Here is a 19,382-nt window from a genome sequence, read left to right on the forward strand (position 1 = left end):
ACTCGATCCCAGGACTCCAGGATCATGACCTGAGCCGAAGGCAGTTGCTTAACCGACTGAACCACCCAGGCGCCCCTGACTTCTTTTTTTGCGCGGAAGGTGCCAAAACGCGCTCACCGGCAGTAGAGAAGTTCGGTTGACAAAATTTCCGAGTGTTTCTGGCTGTAATCGTCAGCTGCTTGATTAGGTTAGGATGTAACGTCAGTACTGGTGACTACGTGCTGTTTGAATGGAGAATCCTGATGTGTTGTATTCGTGTTTCCCGTGTCTTCGACTTTTACTTTCTCCTGCCGAAGAGTTTAATATGGGGAAGGGACGCGGGTCACAGCTCCCTGTGCCCCTTAGGCACTCGGTCCTCTCCTCAGCCGCATTCTCTCTGTTCTGTGACCGAAGAAGCTGCATCACAGAGAATTCCAGTCACTTGCTCGGGATCTCTCAGCTGCTAGGCCGAGTCAGGTCTCAGACGTCAGTAGCAGGCTGGCTGCCGCGGAAGCTGGCAAGCTGGAGGTGGAAAGACCACTCATCTCGGCTGGCCTTCTCACAAGTGTTTCTGGCCCACCGGTGGCCCCACATTTTGATGGGTGGGCTTCAGGGGAAGTTAGGTTTTGTTGCCACCCGGCTTTCTTCTCCTTGTCACTGATTTTTCCCACCGTCGCATTGGGTTTAGGAGTAAGCCACAGATTGCAGAGATAATGGGAAGTTTTAAAGGCCACGTGAGGAAGATGCTACGGCACACAGAAGCGTCCGCCATCGTGGAGTACGCGTACAATGACAAAGCCATCCTGGAGCAGAGGAACATGCTGACGGAGGAGCTCTACGGGAACACATTTCAGCTTTACAAGGTGACATCCCAGGACATTCTGCGAGCATTTTTACTTTCTCTGTGTGCTGTTCCTGACCTTCTAGTGCCCTGTTCGCAGAAAATAGTTTTGCTTTGGCTGGCCTGTTAAGAGACTGTCTCCTACCCTTTATTCTCTTAGATTATTTTGTCTCTGGTGTGATGAGCAAGTGATCAGACTTTGATTTCTCTTACTCCCAGAGCGCTCTCTCTAAATCCCCTTTAAATTAAACTACGTTGTTATACTCCCTCCTGAGTGCTCTGTGTAATGCTTCAGGACGTCCGTTTCTGATAGGCTGAGGTAGACCACTCTTAATAGTTAGTAAAGCTTTGTACCCGCCCCCTAACCAGCTCTGGCTGAAGTGCCTCCGGCTCCCCATTGCTACCTTCTGTGTGTCTCCATGGTGTGGACTCTCCTTCTCTAGGTTGTATCCAGGGAGGAAAGGGAGTAGAGAGAACCAGTCTTGGATATAGTACAGGGATTGAATCAGAAAAAGGCCAGGAAGGGGACTAGGACAGTTAAAGAGGCGTAAACGCACACATCTGTCTTCAGGGATATGGGTTATTTCCTGGCTTGCTTCCCCTGGTCAGGTTCAGCTCCTGGGCTGAACTGAGAGCTTTATTGCTTTTGTAACTGTCACAGGAATATCCACCTAATTACAAAGCGCATGGTGGCAAGAATTTGTGAGCTGACTGCTTGATCTTACAATTAGGCATGTGCTAGCCCCTGTCGACTGGTTGAGTTGGGGTTGTTTGGGCTGGCTCTTTAAATACATTGGTGGGTATATAGAGTGAGAATCAGATAATCAAGTTACTCCATGAGTGTATCTACAGCAGGGCCTTCATTATATAAATATGGGAAATTTGAAATTTATATTAAGTTTACTTGAAATAATTATAATTGATTTCCTTTGCTCTGAAGGTGAAGAAACTTGATTAAATTTAGAGGGGTTTGATTTTTCTCGTTGCAGTCAGCAGATCGCCCAACCCTGGACAAAGTATTAGAGGCTCAGCCAGAAAAGCTAGAGCTTATCATGGATGAAATGAAGCAGATTCTAACTCCAATGGCCCAAAAGTAAGAAAGCTGTTTTTGTCTTTTCTTAGCATTTGAAAGAAGAAAATGTTATATAACCCTTGCATAGAAAAGGTAGATAGTTTCCCAAATAGATCGTGTTATTTAAATTGGATCGTAAAGCTTAGATGCTCAGGCGTGTGGCCTTCTTAGCATTTGTACCACAGCGGAGTGGTTAAGACGTGGCCTTTGGGACCCAAGCTGCCCAGGTGTGAGTCCCGGTGCCCCCCTCGCTTACTGTGTGACGTTGGGCAATGGAACCTCTCTCTGCCTCAGTTTCCACATCTGTAAGATTGGGATATAGTAGTACGTGTTCCGTGGAGGTTTATGAAGATTAAATGGGTTAATGTTTCCAAAACACTCAGAAACAGTGCTTTGCCCATAAAGGCAACCTGTGTCTGCTGGCTACTCAGGTACTCCGTGTCAGCCTGACGTTTTGGGTGCCTCGATCATCAGCCTCCACTGTACATCTGCATTCCACAAGCACCACACCAGGAAGCTTGGATCACTTAGGGGTTGTTGCAGTTGCTGGTGCTGTTTCGTTCTGTTCATGTTTTAATTGTGCTAAAATCATTTTATGGGGCTAAGCATTGTGAAGGGTGCTTGACAGGAAGAAAATAAGCCATAAAAAAAAATGGGTGCACACACGGATTTCTAATCATGTGTCCATTGTTGAGTAAAAGCATAGATGTCCTCACTGAAGGTGGTAGAGTGTGTTTGGAATGATGACAAATCTTGGCTGACTAGATACTAAAAATTCGTATTCTGGTTTTGATTGTAGAGGCTACTAAAAGATTTTTGTAGTCTGAAAGTTTGTTTTTTTCCTTAATTCTTAGTATATTGCTGAAAGATGTATTCTGTCTTATGACAGGTTACATTTGCTAAGACCATTTCACTTGCTCTGATTATTGTAGGACAACTGAGGCTGCCTCTGTCTCTCTTACTGTATGTACTGCTAGATCTGACATAGTCTCTTTTCCCTTTTCTCTCTTTTCAGGGAGGCTGTGATTAAGCACTCATTGGTGCACAAAGTATTCTTGGACTTTTTCACCTATGCACCCCCAAAGCTAAGATCAGTAAGTTGTTGCTTTTGGTTTTTAAACCAAACATTAGAGGAAGAGCCATGTTAAAATGTAAAACGCTGCTTTGATGCACCTTGTCTTTTGGAAATTTTAAAGAGTTGTTTCCTTGTTTATTTATTTGAGAGAGACAGAGGGAGGGAGGGGCAGAGGGAAGGAACCTTAAGCCAGCTCCACGCCCAGCATGGAGCCCAGTGTGGGGCTCGATCTCACGACCCCGAAATCATGACCTGAGCCGAGATCGAGAGTCAGACACTTGGCCGACTGAGCCATCCTGGTGCCCCCGTTTCCTTATTTAGAGAAGATAAGGCACTAAACGTCCTTTGAACAAGCCTACTAATTCCATTTAGGTATTTGCCAGAAGACAGTGGAATTGACCATAGTTTTATCAATCTTACTGGATTTTTATATTTTGATTACAAGCCAGAAACTATGCTCCAGCTGACCATACTGAAAATTAACTCACAAATAGATGTTCGGCATTCACGTAGTTTGAAATTCACCTGTGCTGATAAAAAAAAAAAAAAAAATCATGTCAACGTTAAAAGGTTAGGGGAGGACACTTATGTAAAACTAAATGGACCATGAAAACTGGACCTTACAGGCTAGCAAGATAAGGAGCAGAGAGTGAAGGTAATTTGTACTGCCCTTCAAGTCAGTGATGGGAATACAAATGAGAATTCATCATGTAGTCCCCTGAACTTGCTTGCCTCATCAAACTGAACTCATTGCCCATTTGTCCTCATTTCAATAGTAAGAGATAACTCATAATAATGACCCTAACTTCTTTTTAACAAATATGCCAGATTAAACATTCATAGGAATTTTCACCCTCTCAAAATTGACATAGAGAAAACACTTTTCCAAGAGTAGCTGTTCACCTAAGCTTGTGGTCCAGTGAACATAGCAGCTGCTTTTGGGGATTTCTGTCTCTTTTCTGCAGAGCACAGTTTCTGACTGGTCTGGATATATTAAGGCAGGACTACATTTGGAGAAGTGAGAATATGAGCATTTGGATATAGTCAGTGATGGAAAATATTTTTTTAGTGTTGAATGTATTAATAACACAAAAATCATTGGGAACTTAGTGTGAATATACAGTAATGAGACAAATCTTTCCTGGCCCTGGGGGCATTTCACTCTCCAACTGGGTAGCTTTGAATAGATTTGTAAGTTTAGATATGTAAGCTGAGAGCTGTGTTTTTGAGACCCATCCTGGGAAAGGATTGAACAATAGTTAAGGACGAAATCGCTTGTTCCTTACTGATGAAAATAGGTACCCACCTTTCTCTTTTGTGGTCGGAGACTTTGTGTTTATTTTATTGATTTAATCTAAAATTTTAAATCAGGAATGGACTAAAGTGGGGCCCTGCAGCTTTTAGCTGTCAGAACTCATTTACATCTATAGACTAGACCTCCCAGATATAATTAAGAAATTATGTACATTGACAGTGAAGAAGAAAGTTTATAAATAAGCTAAACTACCTTGTAAAAAATTACTGACTGGGTTTTTACTACAGGGGTCATTGAGAAATGAGGACCTAGTCTAACAGACTAATTTCTCTTAGGGAAATGTTATTTAAGTGTTTTTATGGTGAATTATTAAAATGATTTCTAGAAGTAATCCAGTGATGAACTGAAAAAGGGAAACCTTTTCAGCCAAAATTAGTGTTTGGTTCTCTGCTCATTATATACACGATTCTCTTATGGAAGAAGATTTTATTTTTTTTATCTGGTTTTACTGTTAAGAACTCCCTTCTTACCACAGCCACTTCCTAGATTTCTTTTTCTTGAAAAATCTTTTGGAATATACTACACATACATACACTTGTTTGAATAGATATTGGTGAGACTCAGGTATCTTAATAGAAATTGCTACCACTACTTGCTGCTCTTGATGGGGAAAAAACTGTTCAGACCGCAGTCGTTTCCGCAGGCTTCTCTACGAAATGAAAAATGCAGTTGTTTACTGCCTGTACTCTCTGTCATGCTCTGTGCATCACTGCCCCTCAGTGGACAGGTTTTAAGAAGGCAGGAAGAAAGAACAAGATAAAGCCCAGTAGTATTTGTTCCGCAGGAGACGGTCGAGGCCATCCGCGAAGCCGTGATCTACCTGGCGCACACACACGATGGCGCTAGAGTGGCCATGCACTGCCTGTGGCACGGCACCCCCAAGGTGAGCGGTCCCTTCGGGCCGAGGCGCCTCGCCTCAGACGTGCCCTTGCCTGCCCGCGGGCTTTGCCCTGGGGCGTAGGAACGGCGTTCCCGGGGCGGAGCTGTGCCTCCTTGGGGCCTCCCCGGAATTGGATTTTCTTAGGGCCTGGGGTTTCTTTGCTGGAGTTTGCATGAACGTACAAAAAGCTTGAGTTGTCTTTATTTGGGAGGGGACCCGGTCGAGCAAGTAAATGCAATGTTCATGTCAGGCTTACATTTATAGAGGTTTGGGTACCTGGCGGATTCTTTGATTCCTCATCTACTGATCTTCATGGGGGCGGGAGAGGCAAGGTGCTAATGAGCAGCTCCCCGTTTGCTCATGTGGGCGTTCAGTACTTTGAGGGGAAAGGTAAAGATCCATGTTAAACACAGAAGTTTCACAGAGATGCTCCTCATTTCCTTGGTCAGTATAATGTTGCCTTTAAAAGAGTTGCACTCTGCCCACTTTTTAAATGAATACAAATTTAATTTCTGTTCAGCGAGTATCGAATACTGTCTCTGTTGCACTCTTAGGCATTTCAAGTCAATTCAGACACTGGAAGAGTTCTCTCCATTCTCACTGTTTTAAAAGAAGGTAGTTTTGCTAGATTTGCTTTTCAGCTAATTTATGGTTCCGTATTTATGTCTCAGTGCATTGTCACGAACAGCTCTAAGGTTGTAATAGTTCTGAAAGGACTTAAAGCATATTGCCATTTCTTTTCTTTGTTCTGGCTCATGACTGTTTTCACTAGTGAAGAGTATGCCAGACTGGTGGGAATTTTAGTATTATATAAAATTTTTGACTCTATAATTATTAAGCTGTCACTAAAAGTTATAACAAAAGTTAGTTTTTCTTTTTAAAGGACAGGAAAGTGATTGTGAAAACAATGAAGACTTACATTGAAAAGGTGGCTAATGTAAGTATAATAAAACCACAATTTATTATGTTTTTGTTTGATTTTGGCTTTTCTTTTAGGTTTTTTTTTTTTTTTAAGATTTTTATTTATTTATTTGACAGAGAGAAAGATAGCGAGAGCAGGAACACAAGCAGGGGGAGTGGGAGAGGGAGAAGTAGGCTTCCCGCCGAGCAGGGAGCCCGATGTGGGACTCGATCCCAGGACCCTGGGATCATGACCTGAGCCGAAGGCAGACCCTTAACGACTCAGCCACCCAGGTGCCCCTCTTTTAGTTAATTTTAATAATAAAATGAAATCATGTCTATTATAGAAAACTTGAAAACTGCAGAAAATTGCCAAGAAGAAAATTGTTCATTGTTTTATTACCGTCTTTTACTACACATATGCCTGTATTTTAATGATATTAAATTTACACTAAATAAGATTTCTCCTTTTTTCATTTAACATCCTACTGTGACAGTTTTCCATTTCTAGTAGGTATTTTTTGAAGTCCTGATATTTACCTCTTCAATGAATTTGTCCAATTATGTTATTAAACATGGAAATTACTGCCTAGAATAAATTTGTAAGTTTTATAGTTCTTTGGGATCCTTTGGAGATGCTGTAACAGCTCTCCAGATGAAATTATAGAGGATATGAAAAGATTTTTCTAAGGAATTAATTGCCTCAAAAAAATAGTATCTCTGTGTATTTAAATACTAAATAGTTTTCCAGGGGTGTATGTAGTAGTGAACGTTTTTTCATTCTTGAGTTACTTTATATGTTTAAGCTTCTAATTTACTGGGGAACTAAAATTGGTGATGATAACCATTTCCTACGAAAAATCCAATGAGAACTGCTAACATCTGGTGAATACTTGATTTAGTCAATGCTACTTCAAACACAGATAAGCTGGTGCTTTGTGACCATATACGTACCTGTCATCTTCTGTAGGGCTGGAGACTAGAGAGAGCTGTGTAAGGCCATGTGGAAGGCAGCTCACAGAATCTGTAACAAAATGAAAGAAGAGATTCTCTAGGGAGTTGTTTCCAGAGTATGACAAGATTTTATTATTCATTATTCACCATTAAGTAAATCTTGGGTATAACATTTTGAGTATTTTAAATTAGAAATGAATAAAAATAGAATGTGAATAGAAAATTCTGAAAAGTATTACTAGTAGAAGACATCATTAAATAATAAAATTAGATTGTTCTAATTTTACAGTTTAGTTGTAGAAACAGGTTTTTTTTTTGTCTTTGAGAACCTAATCCCAGCAAGGCATTATGATGGTAATGAGAAATTAACAGTGCAGTGCCTTTTGCATCTCAAGGAGTTGTCTCTAAAGAGGGGAGATAAACTAATAATACCCATGGATATGATTTATGGTTATTTAGAAGTGTTTACATTTCCAAATATTGGGGATTCCTGACATACTCTATTTTTTCGATCCTTTTAAATTTTTAAAGACTAATTTTGTGGCACAACATATGGTCTATCGCAGTATCTTGAGAAGAACTTATTTTGTGGAATTGGTGGGTGTGGTACTCTGCAAATGTCAATTGAATCAAGGTAGTTAATAGTGTTCATACCATCAGTGTTTTTACTGATGTATCTTAGGTAGTTCTATCAGTTGCTGAAAAGTATATTAAAAGCTCCAACTGAAATTGTAGAATTGTCCTTTTCTCACTTAAATTCAGCTCCAGTTCTCCTGTATTCATCCAGAGATATTTTGTGTTTGGGCATGTTTCTGCGTGTGGAACTTAAAAAAAATCAGAGACCAGTGGTTCTGTACTCTGTGCACATTGTTCTCTACTTCGTTTCCTTCACTCAGTCTGCCTCAGGGGTCAGTTTATTTCAATATACATACATTTCATCTACCTCATTCTTTTTAATGACTGGATAATGTTTTATTATATGAGTTACATAATTCACTTAAACCAGTCCCTACTGTTGGGCACTTGGGTAGTTTCTTGTTTTTTGTTATTTCAAATAGTACTCAAGAACTCCTTGTGCATTTGTGGAAGCACATCTGTAAGATAAAGCCCTAGAAATGGAATTGTTAGATCAGAAAATACATGCACTTTAAATTTTTATAAATGTCGTCAGTTGCTCTTCAAAGAAGTTGAGCCACTGTACATTCTCACCAACGACAAAGAAGTGTGCCTGCTTTTTCCCAGACTTTTGCCAAATTAGTATATTAGCAGGGGTTTTCACTTTTGCCTAGATGATAGGTGGAAAATTGTATTTCATTGCTTTAATTATTGTCCTTAATTAGTGAGTATTATTTCATATGCTTAAAGCCACTTGTCCCTTTTTTTCTGTGAACTGACTCTTCTTGTTCTTTGTCCATTTTTAGTAGAGCGTTGGTCTTTATATGGTAAAGATGTTAGACCTTTGTTATTTTTCTCCAGTTTGTTTCTAACTGAAACATTATCACCTGCCATGTTCTTTAGACCTGGCTCTGAATGAGTGTTACCAGAAGTCAGATACCCTTCTCAAAGTAAAAGATTGCTATCATTATCTAGGATACAAAAAGAATATGCCACAAGCTCTGAAAACAGAGCTTTTTTTTCCTTTTGTCTTAAAAGTAGAAGTTCTTAAACTTCAGAACAATATCAGCACAGAAGTAATTCTGTTATTTCAAGAGATGACCATTGTGAAAGTCACAATGTATATATTTTTTTTATCTATTTATTTGAGAGAGAGAGAATGAGAGAGAGAGCATGAGATGGGGGAGGGTCAGAGGGAGAAGCAGACTCCCCGCCGGGCAGGGATCCCAATGCGGGACTCGATCCCGGGACTTCAGGATCATGACCTGAGCCGAAGGCAGTCGCTTAACCAACTGAGCCACCCAGGCGCCCCCACAATGTATATTTTTTGATCTTGTGCTGCTATACTTTTTAAAAGCGGTTACTTTTACCTTATTCTCATAGTATCTAAGTATATTCTTCTGGTTTATTATTTCAATATATTCTGATTATGTAGGATGATTTTGAAGAAATTAGTATACAAAAGAAAAGGAAAAATCATTTATAATCCTTTAACCCAGAGGTGACTATCACATTACAGTGTTTTTCCTTCCATGATTTTCTTGGTACACATACTATATATATTTTGTACCATATATGTGATTCTGTCTGAGTTTATATGCTTTCTTTTTCATGATTATAAAGTTCTGTATATATACATATATATATATATAGTTTTACATTCTTAGGGTTTTTTTTTCACTTACGCTTGAATTTTTTAGTGTAATTTTCAAGTAGTTATTTATTAACAGGATACCTGTTTTTGAGAGGTGTTATATCCTGGTCAGTTAAAAAAAAATGAGCCTCGGCTATTTGATATTGAAGAATGTGCTTTTGTTTTTCTCTGTTTTTTTTTTAAATCAACTTAGAATATAATTAACTAGGCCCTGATAAGAGAGGAAGTTCCTTTGAATGGCTTTTATCTGTCTTTGTTTGTATTCTGGTAGACAGTTGTCAGGTTGGTAACCTTTATAAAGTGCCTCCATGGGGGAAATAAAAGGGAGAAGCAGTATATTTTTCTAACCTTCCCTGGCTTCCATTTCTTACAGGGCCAGTACTCCCATTTGGTCTTACTGGCGGCATTTGATTGTATTGATGATACTAAGCTTGTGAAGCAGATAATCATATCAGTGAGTAATTCTGATGGTCTTGCATATACATTAAATTGATATATTGTTTGCAACTACGTCAGTTTGATTTTATACCGGTATGTGTAAAGACGTTGAAGTGTGCTTTCTACTGGTATTTTGTTATTTTATTTTATTTTTTTGGGGTCTCAGTTCTGTTTTGGGGCATTTGCTTTTTTTCTTGTATAAACCACAATCTTGTAACTTGATACTAATGATTAATATTATTTTAATTTTGCAAAAGACTGGTTACATTAGGATCACATGGCTTTTTGACCACATGATGTGCTGAATGAAAAATGAGCAATATAGTGTTGAGGGGTGATCAGAAATTGATTGCCATCGTAATTCTGCGGTTATGCGGGGACTCACAGGGAGAGGGTGTCCTTTTTCTCCTTGTGCCTTTGGAGAAACTACCTCTGCGCAGTTACCTGGTTTGTCATTGCATCGGTGTTGGTCGGAGCTGGAGAGGAAAAACTGATGAAACTCACTCAATTGTGATACTCCTTAGAGCTTCTGTGAAAGCTTCTTCAGAGTCCTACTAAAAAAGTCTTACTCAAATCAACAGACCAGCTTCCTTTTCTCATTTCAGCAGTTCCTTCTAGTGTGGTACAGTGACCACAGAGTGGTAATAATTAAATGCAGTTCATTTAACCCTAAGTTGGCCCTCAGAAAAACTGTTGTCCTTTGGGTAAAAGCACTTCAGGGTAAGAACTGCATTCTTCAGTGCTTGCCTCTTTTTCTGACTTCTGAATATGTGATCCTTTCTTCCTTTCCTCTCTTTCTGGTGTGCAAGTGGCGTGGGCTTTGTGATAGAGGTTGCAGGGGTGGGGATAAGCGGTTGCAACATTGGTAGCAGTGACCAAAGTTAGAAACATTCTTAAAACCATATGATCTGTACAGACCTGGATTATTCATGTAGGCATTATGCAGACCTTTGTTGGATACACACAGATGGGGCCCTTGGGGAGCTCTTAGTGACAAAAGCGACTTTCCCACCATGAGCAGGGAGAAGCCATGTGGATGTTCAGAAAGAGACTTCACCTGTTGGCACGTGGGGGTGCTGTGGCCTCTCTCTGCAGCCTTTCTAGAAGAGCAGAGCTGGTGTAGTGGGAAAACGGGCTGGCGAGGGTTAGGTGCCAGCCATGGGTCCCAGTGTGTGTGAATTTCTCATGCCCTTGCTGTCATGTTCCGACTTTCCCCTTGACTGTTTTAAGATTGCGATGACTTTCTTTGGGATGGGATTGTGGGAAGAAACAAGTTGGCAAGACTTTCATGTCACAGACGGAGTATTTTGGCATGTTCCTTGTGACTTTATTACCCTTTTGACTCCAATCAATAATGGTTGTTTTTCATTCTGGTGACAGAGATGTGAGGCCATAAATTGGCAAAATGAATAAAGTTGTTTCATGAAAATGGAAACAGGCTGGGCTATTGAAAGTTTGCTTTTGTTTAATATTTTCACGACAACTAAAATTTGCATAAGTGTTCCAAATGGATTTCCAGAGAAACCAGACTTCCTTCAGAATTTACCACCATTGTCTGCTAGATTAATTTTTTCCGAACATTCATCCCACTTGAAGTTGCTGTTGAAACAGTTTTAATTCCTTGTGCTTATCGGTTTGATTCCCACAACTACTTGAGCTACATTCCTAATGACTTTCTCATACTTAGGGCAGCTTTCCCTGAGAATGGCCTGACGTGCTGAACTCTTGCTTCTAACTGACAAAACGCTCAACAGGTTCTGTGTATCATTAAACTATATAGCTGGTGATAAAATCCAGAAATGCTAATTGCTGTCGCGTCTTTCCCACCACCACAAAACCTGTTGCAGTATTCAGTGCTTTTTAAGAATACCCAAGAAAGCATAGCATTGCTAATAAGCATTCTATTCAGGGTAACCAGGCGTCCTGAAATGTCAGGTCGAAATCACAGCCGGGTCAGCGGAGCCGTCATCTTTTCCCACCCACTTGACTTTCCGGAATAAACATGCTTATAAGATTTGATCCATTTACCCCTGGAAGTGTTGGTATGATGCAGCTTCTTTGATAGCAGCTTTCCTCTGAAAAGGAGAGAAGTGCACTGACCAGTTGCTGTTTGAAAGGGAATAAGTATTGCTGCATATTTTAAAATTTATTATCTTTTAAATATACAGGGAAGTACTAAGAATAATATAGCAAACACCCAGCCTCCCACCGTCTGACAAAGAAGTAAAACTTGACAAACACGCTTTAAGTTCAAGCCTTCTGTGTGCCTGTCCCTGATTGCCTGTCCACCCCCACCCATACCCACTGGGATGAGTTTTGTTATGTATTGTTTGCATACAGTTCCTCATCCTTTCTCTGAATGTAGATGACATGGTACTGTTCTGCATGTTTACAAATTCTGTGTAAGCGATATCTTGTATGTTTTCTTCTGCGACTTGCTTTTTTCTTTTGGCATTATGTCTGTCTGTGAGATTCATCGGGCTTGGCAAGTCTTTTTTTTTTTTTTTTAATAAAAGGCCAGGTTGTAATTATTTTAAGCTTTGTGGGCCATTATATGATCTCTGTCTCCTATTCTTGGGTTTTTAGTTTAGTTTTCTTTGTTTATTTTTAGCGACGTTTAAAATATGAAAACCATTCTTACCTCATAGGATGTGTGAAAACAAGCTGCAGGTTGGATTTGACCCATGGGCTGTGGTTTGCCCACCCGATTCTAAACCACCGACTTCCAGTGCCAAATAGTATTCTATGAGTATACCGTAAATTATTTTTCCCTCTTTTTGTTGATAGAGACTTAGATTGTTTACAGTTTTTAAAACATTGAAATTTGCATTATTTTTTGCTATTCAAATTTTATTTTTTCTAAGGCATTTACTTAGCACAATCGATGGGTTGCCAGAGACGCTGCACACATGTTTATATAGAATCACGTGCCACATTTCCCACCCAGCCGCTACAAAACCTGTTGCATTATGCAGTGCTTTTAAAAATAGCCAAGATGGCTTAGTGTTGCTAAGCATTCGGCTCAGAGTAGCTGGGTTTCCTGAAATGTCAGGTTGAAATCATAGCCTAATAAACACTCCTCCTCCTCTCTTTTAAGAACAAGCGCCAGTTCAGTTTCTTATCTGGTCTCCCCATCCTTGCAGCTCCTGTAGTTAGTCTCTGCCATCCGTTCATTTAGCAGTTGATGGTGATGTGCCCCGGGCTCCGGCCAGGTAAACGAGGAGGCGGGCCAGGTGTGGGGGGTGGGCTGTGGGGAAAGGACAGGCCAGAGCTACCTGTCCAGGGTGGTAGCTGCCAGCTTCTGGGAATCTGAGCTCCACAGTGATAGATTCTCCTGGTTTTGTTTTTGTTTACTTTTAATTGTGGTAAAATACACGTAATAAAAAATTTACCATCTTGGGGCGCCTGAGTGGCTCAGTCGGTTAAGCGTCTGCCTTCGGCTCAGGTCATGATCCCGGGGTCCTGGGATCGAGCCCCGCATTGGGCTCCCTGCTCAGTGGGAAGCCTGCTTCTCCCTCTCCCACTCCCCCTGCTTGTGTTCCTCTCTCGCTGTGTCTCTCTCTGTCAAATAAATAAAAATCTTTAAAAAAAAAAATAATTTACCATCTTAACCTTCCCCTCCCTTTTTTGCACACTTTTTTTTATTGAAGTAAGGTTGGCATACACTATTTTATTAGTTTCAGGTGTACAGCATAGTGATTGGACAATTACATACATTACTGTGTGCTCACCACGATAAATGTAGTCACCGTGGGTCACCATACAAGGCTATTACAATATTGCTGACTCGGTTCCCTGTGCTGGACTCTACAGCCCTGTGACTTACTCATTTTGTAACAACAAGTAAACAAACATCAGAAATACACTCATAAATACAGAGAACAGGTTGCCGGGGCGGGGGGGTGGGGGAGTGGAATGGACGACATTGGTGAAGGGGATGGAGAGAGAAACTCCCAGCATTTTGAAGTTCAGTAGTATTAAGCATGTGCACAATGTTGTGGAGCCAATCTCCAGAACTTTTTCATCTTGCAAAACTGAAATGACACTCATTAAACTTTATCTTCCATTGTGTGATTACAGTCAAAGAGGTGTACTTCTGGACGGAATCACCATAGGTTTAAAAGAAGCACTTAAGGGGCTGCAGTCCTTGCCTGGCGATCTTCCTTTTATACTTCTCCATTCTTTACCTCTCATTGGTATTATTCTCTTTTTATTACACTTCTCTTGCCTCTTCCAGTAGATTTTGGCTCTTGTAGGTTATGGCCAGCGTGCATCTCTTGCTGGCCCCGCACGCAGCACCCCAGGCTCTGTTCTCGGTTATCGTGCGCTGCTTTCTGCATGCCCTCCTTCCACCGAAAGTGCAAGACGTGTGCTCTGACCCTGCTTCCAGGGCGCACCCTTTATCGTGACCCTTACTTTTCCTTTTAAAAAGAGGGTTGGCAAAACAAGAATGCCTGTGAATCTCCTAAGGGTCCAACACAAGTTGGACAGTCAGAACTGGGCAAACATGTCTTCGGAGGGAGGGGTTTTATTCTTCCACCGCACTCTGCTCCGGTCCACACGCCTGCCCTAGAGTGAAGCACACAAAGAAGTTACAACAAATGGGTCTTGGGATTTTCTCTGTGTTAATTCTTGTAAGAGGGATAGCTGAGTCAAAAACCTTTAAAATTGAACCTTCGTTGTTGGGGGTTCTCTCTCTCGAGGATGCCAAAATCATGACCCCAGCAGCTTTACTTACTTTCACAGTTAAAGATCCTGTAAATTGAGAGGTGTGTTTTTAATATGGACATAAATTACTTTAAAGCACTTTTCAGTTTGCAGTGTGAATTTTCTCATTTGCTCCTGCTAATGACCCACAAGTGAGGCAGGTGTATCATTTCCTTCTACAGATGAGGTAGTTGATAGGCAGAGAGGTTGGCTGATTTGCCCAAGGCTACACAGCTTGAGCCCAAAGATCGAATCCAGCACACGGTCATCGGTGCCATAGCAACCCCTTACCTATTTCTACATGTTACTGTACTCATTAGTGTTTGGGGGGATCATCTAGAAATTTCTCTCCTCCTTCTCTGTAATCCACGTTAAAGAGAAATGAATTAACACTCTGTAATGTAGCCATGCTCATACTATTTTATTTTTTCCAAGATGAATGTTTTTGATGGTAGGAAAGCTGGCTGAGAGTGAGATGGGGAGAATTAAATGACATCACTTTTTTTTAAGGTGGGGAGGGGCACAGGGAGGGAGGAGAGAGAATCCTGAGCAGGCTCCACACCCAGCGCAAAGCTCCACGGGGAGCCCGACTCGCGGCTGGATCCCACGCCCCTGAGATCATGACCCGGGCCAAAATCAAAACTCGGCTTCACCAGCTGAGCCACCCAGGCGCCCCTCATGATACCACATTTTTAAGTAAAGATTTTCTTAGTTTCATATGATTGTTAGTTTATAAACATTGCACTCTCTTAAAAACCTTAAATTTAGAACATAAGTTTAGATTCTAAATTTCCTAATGACACACTGAAAGGAAGGAGAAGTTCAGTGAAGTTGGGGACTAGTCCTAAGTAGTAGTTGTGCTTGGGTTTTGTGTGTATTTTGGAAGCCCTGGCTTCTTGTGTTGAGGTGAAGCCCTTTCTGTCCAAACCGTGTGCCTTGTACTAGCCCTCAAGTGTCACCTCCGCAGAGGAAGTACGTCCAGGAGTACGTTGCTGGCTTCATGTCTCCCCTTTTCCCCTTCACACCAAAGGAAAAAACTTTAATTAGAAATAAATCAGCAGCCATTTGTAGCTCTTTACTGCATACTCCCCTGGGGTTTGGTTTTGTTGGTTTTGTTTTGGTTTTTGATTCTTTGGGTTTTTGTTTTTCAAAAAAGCAATTGCTCTAAAGATATTATACCCCAGAGTGGTTTTCCGAAGGACAGCAAGCGGGCGGGGTCGGGTTAATGATTGTAGGAATTGACCTACGCTGTGTATCAACAGATTAAAGCATCTGTCTTTTATGAGTTGGTTAAACCTTAAATCGGAAAGCCACACTAAAGGTAACCTCTATCTGTGGTACCAAATGCCTCATTATAAAAAATACATATCCTGAGCCCACTTTGGGACATGTTTACCTTGAGATTACAAAAGAGCTCCCTCCCTCATGATAAGGTATGAACATTTTTTTCTGTCTTCCTTTTTTTACTGAAATTTTAAGTTCTTTTTTTCCTGGATGGTTGAAGTTCATATTCATTTCGAGATGGTTAGATCTTTAGCACCTATTCTCTACAAACCTTTACGTTGTATGGGGAGATCTTCATATGTGACCTTAAACATCTTCAAAAGTAAGAGTACAACGGGGTTTAAAACCATGGAAACCCATGGTCTTGGGTCAGCCATGTCCTGCATGAGTGACCTTTACACATCTACTACAAGTCACTTATCTAAACCTCGGGCTTCTTGTTAGTAAGACGGAAGTAACTATACTCCCTCTGTCGTGGTGTTGCGAAGAGTATTTAGGATAATGGGTATACTGCTCTTCATGTTGGGTCTGGTTCCTCTAAGTGCCTAATAAGCACAGTATACTTCTGTGCAGACAATGTGGGAAGGTTGGGATTTTAAAAAGAGAACTGTGGTGTGTGGATTCTGGAGTTGCATTGCCAACCTTGGGGCCACAGATTTTGTACTATTGGGATTTCCTCGATGACCAACTTCATTTTAACTTGGCTCCTTGCATTAAATTATTAATCTCATTATAATCAATGGTTACTTAAGAAGATAGCACATCTGAGTATATTATCTCACGGAGAATTCCCTTCCATGGAGTCAGGGGACCAAGACGAGTGAGAGCCCCGCCACTGACAGGCTGTGTCCTCTGGCAGGTCACTTCTTCCCTTCATGGGTCCCTCATCTGTAAACCTGAAGACTTGCACGGCATTCTCTGTGGCCCCAGCCTGTTGTGCTGGATCTGTGCTGCGCGAACACCTGTAGCTGTGAATATCTGTTAGGCTTGTTGGCAAGGATTAGGAATGTTACAGGGGAAAACAGACGATTTTTTTCTGTTGCAGATTCTCTATTAAGAATAATAGAGAATTTTTTTTTTTTAGAATAAAGGAATTTTTAAACCATGACTTTGTCTGAGAACATCAGCACATTTACACAGGAGCTTAGCTGGGGTGGGGATGACATTGCCTTTGTCAGTTCAATTCAGACACCTAGAAAAGGAGATTATTGTTCTTGGGAAGTTGATTGGAGATGTCATAGAGCGTAATTATTTGTAACTGCTCGGTGGACTCTTTCTGCATTGATCCCCGTCCCCCTAGTTTTGTTTTCAATGCAATACTTAAACAGCCTTCATTTGCCATGAATAAGCAACTAATGTTAAAAGCCTTTATTCACTGGTTCGATGCAACAGAGTTCCTTTATCTCTCTTCACATACATCTCAGTGGGGAAATTCTAATAAGAATGTTCTTCATCTATGCCAATTCTACATGTAAAGCAGCTGCAAATTAACTATATCTGCTCGGTGACCCCAGCAAGCCGTGTCCCTAGTAATAGTGGCCTGAGAACTATTGGTCATAGTGAAAGAAGAGAACTCCTGTAAAGATTTTTTAAGTCCTTGAGCTCGGTCAGTTGTATAAACGGCTTGTTCAGCAATGCTGGTCACAGTCCAGAATCAGTTCTGAGTGTCAGTCTTTGTGCTTTAAGGACCAGATTTCAAAATTAGCTCCACATTTTCTATTACGTGCATAGGAGAAAATAGTTAGGCATGGATCCTTCTGTACCCTGCAGATTTCAAGTGTACATCATTTTAAGCACATAGGTTCATTTTTTGTTTCTTTAATTTTCCAGGAAATTATTAGTTCTTTGCCTAACATAATAAATGACAAATATGGAAGGAAGGTCCTGTTGTATTTACTGAGCCCCAGAGATCCTGCACATACGGTGCGAGAGATCATTGAGGTTCTACAGAAAGGAGATGGCAACGCACACAGGTAAGAAGAGTCGAGTCACCGGAGCCCTTTGTTCCCTTGCTCTGCTTGCTTCTTAGTTTAGAGTAGCTGATGTTTCCAGAAATCTGCTCATGCACGCATACCCTCTATTGTGCTTCTTCTCTGCTTAAAACTCAGAAGGTGAACCCCATTTTTAAGCCTGTAATTTTGACAGATTCTTAAAGTTCTTATCTGGAAAAGAAATAAAAGTATCGTGCCAAAAGAATGCCTCTGAGTGCCTGGCACATAGTAGATGCTCAGTGTATGTGGTTTGGCTTGGTTTTGCTATTTATTTGTTTAGGTTAAACTATAGCAATATTTTTGAGGTTTGTTGTTTTGTTTTTGTAACTCAGGTATAGTTAACATACAGTGTTATATTAGCTTCAGGTGTACAATGTAGTGATTGAACAGTTCTGTACATTATCCGTGCTCATCATGTTAAGTGTGCTTTTTAATCCGCTTCACCTATTTTACCCATCCCCCCCCCCCACCTCCCCTCTGGTAACACTTCGTTTGTTCTCTAGAGTTGAGAGTCTGGTTTTCGGTTTGTCTCTTTCTTTTTTCATTTGGTTTCTTAAATTCTACATGCGAACGAAATCATATGGTATTTGTCTTTCTCTGACGGACTTATTTCATTAAGCATTCTACCCTGTAGAGCCATCCATGTTGTTGCAGATGGCAAGCTCTCAATCTTTTTTTTTTCATGGCTGAATGATATTCCATTATATATATACTACCTCTTCTTTATCCGTTCATCAATCAGTGGACACTTGCGTGCTGCTTTCATAATTTGGCTGTCGTAAATAATCCTGCACTAAACATAAGGGTGCATGTATCTTTTCAAATTAGTGTTTTCATATTCTTTGGGTAAATACCTAGTAATGGGATTACTGGGTCATAAGATATTTCTATTTGTAGTTTTTTGAGGAATGTCCGTACCATTTCCCCACAGTGGCTGCCCCAGTTTGCATTCCAACCACCAGTGCACGAGAGTTCCTTTTTCTCTACATCCTCGCCAAAACTTGTTTCTTGTGTCATTGATCTTGACAGATATGAGGTAGTATCTCGTTGTGATTTTGATTTGCTGTTTCCTGATGATGAGTGATATTGAGCATCTTTTCATTTGTCTGTTGGCCATCTGGATGGCTTCTTTGGAGAAATGTCTATTCATATCTTCTGTCCATTTTTATTGTTTTTCTGGTGTTGAGTTGTGTAAGTTCTTTATATATTTTGGATACTAACCCATTATCAGATATGTCACTTGCAAATATCTTCTCTCACTCTATAGGTTGTCTTTTAGTTTTGTTGATTGTTTCCTTGGCTGTGCAGAAGCTTTTTTAGTTTTAGTTTATTTTAGCTTTCCTTTCTCTTGCCTCAGGAGGCATATCTAGAAAAAAGTTGCTACGGCCGATGTCAGAGAAATTACTGCCTATGTTCTCTTCTTGGATTTTTGTGATTTCGGGTCTTACATTTAGGTCCTTAATCTATTTTGAGTTTATTTTTGTGTATGGTGTAAGAAAGTGGTCCAGCTTCGTTCTTTTGCATGTAGCTGTTCTGTTTTCCCAACACCTTTGTTGAAGAGACTGTTCTTTTCCCATTGCATATTCTTGCCTCACAATCCTTTGTTGAAGATTAATTGACCCTATAATTGTGGGTTTATTTCTGGGCTCTCTGTTCTTTTCCATCGATCTGTGTGTC

General features: G+C 40.6%; 1 protein-coding gene across 2 annotated transcripts in view; it reads left to right on the top strand.

Annotated features, from left to right (window-relative positions):
- PUM3 (pumilio RNA binding family member 3) overlaps positions 1-19,382 on the top strand; it is a 46,908-nt gene that overhangs the window by 13,344 nt on the left and 14,182 nt on the right. Inside the window, exons 8-14 of one of the 2 annotated variants that reach the window (XM_021694347.1) lie at positions 668-842; positions 1,810-1,913; positions 2,908-2,986; positions 5,067-5,165; positions 6,046-6,099; positions 9,659-9,739; positions 17,545-17,687. In XM_021694347.1, coding sequence (XP_021550022.1) covers positions 668-842; positions 1,810-1,913; positions 2,908-2,986; positions 5,067-5,165; positions 6,046-6,099; positions 9,659-9,739; positions 17,545-17,687 — 735 coding nt within the window. The remainder of the gene's footprint in view (positions 1-667; positions 843-1,809; positions 1,914-2,907; positions 2,987-5,066; positions 5,166-6,045; positions 6,100-9,658; positions 9,740-17,544; positions 17,688-19,382) is intronic. The other variant, XM_021694348.1, reaches the window with a different exon arrangement.

Source organism: Neomonachus schauinslandi, chromosome 13 (assembly GCF_002201575.2).
Source record: "Neomonachus schauinslandi chromosome 13, ASM220157v2, whole genome shotgun sequence".
Classification (NCBI taxonomy): domain Eukaryota; kingdom Metazoa; phylum Chordata; class Mammalia; order Carnivora; family Phocidae; genus Neomonachus; species Neomonachus schauinslandi.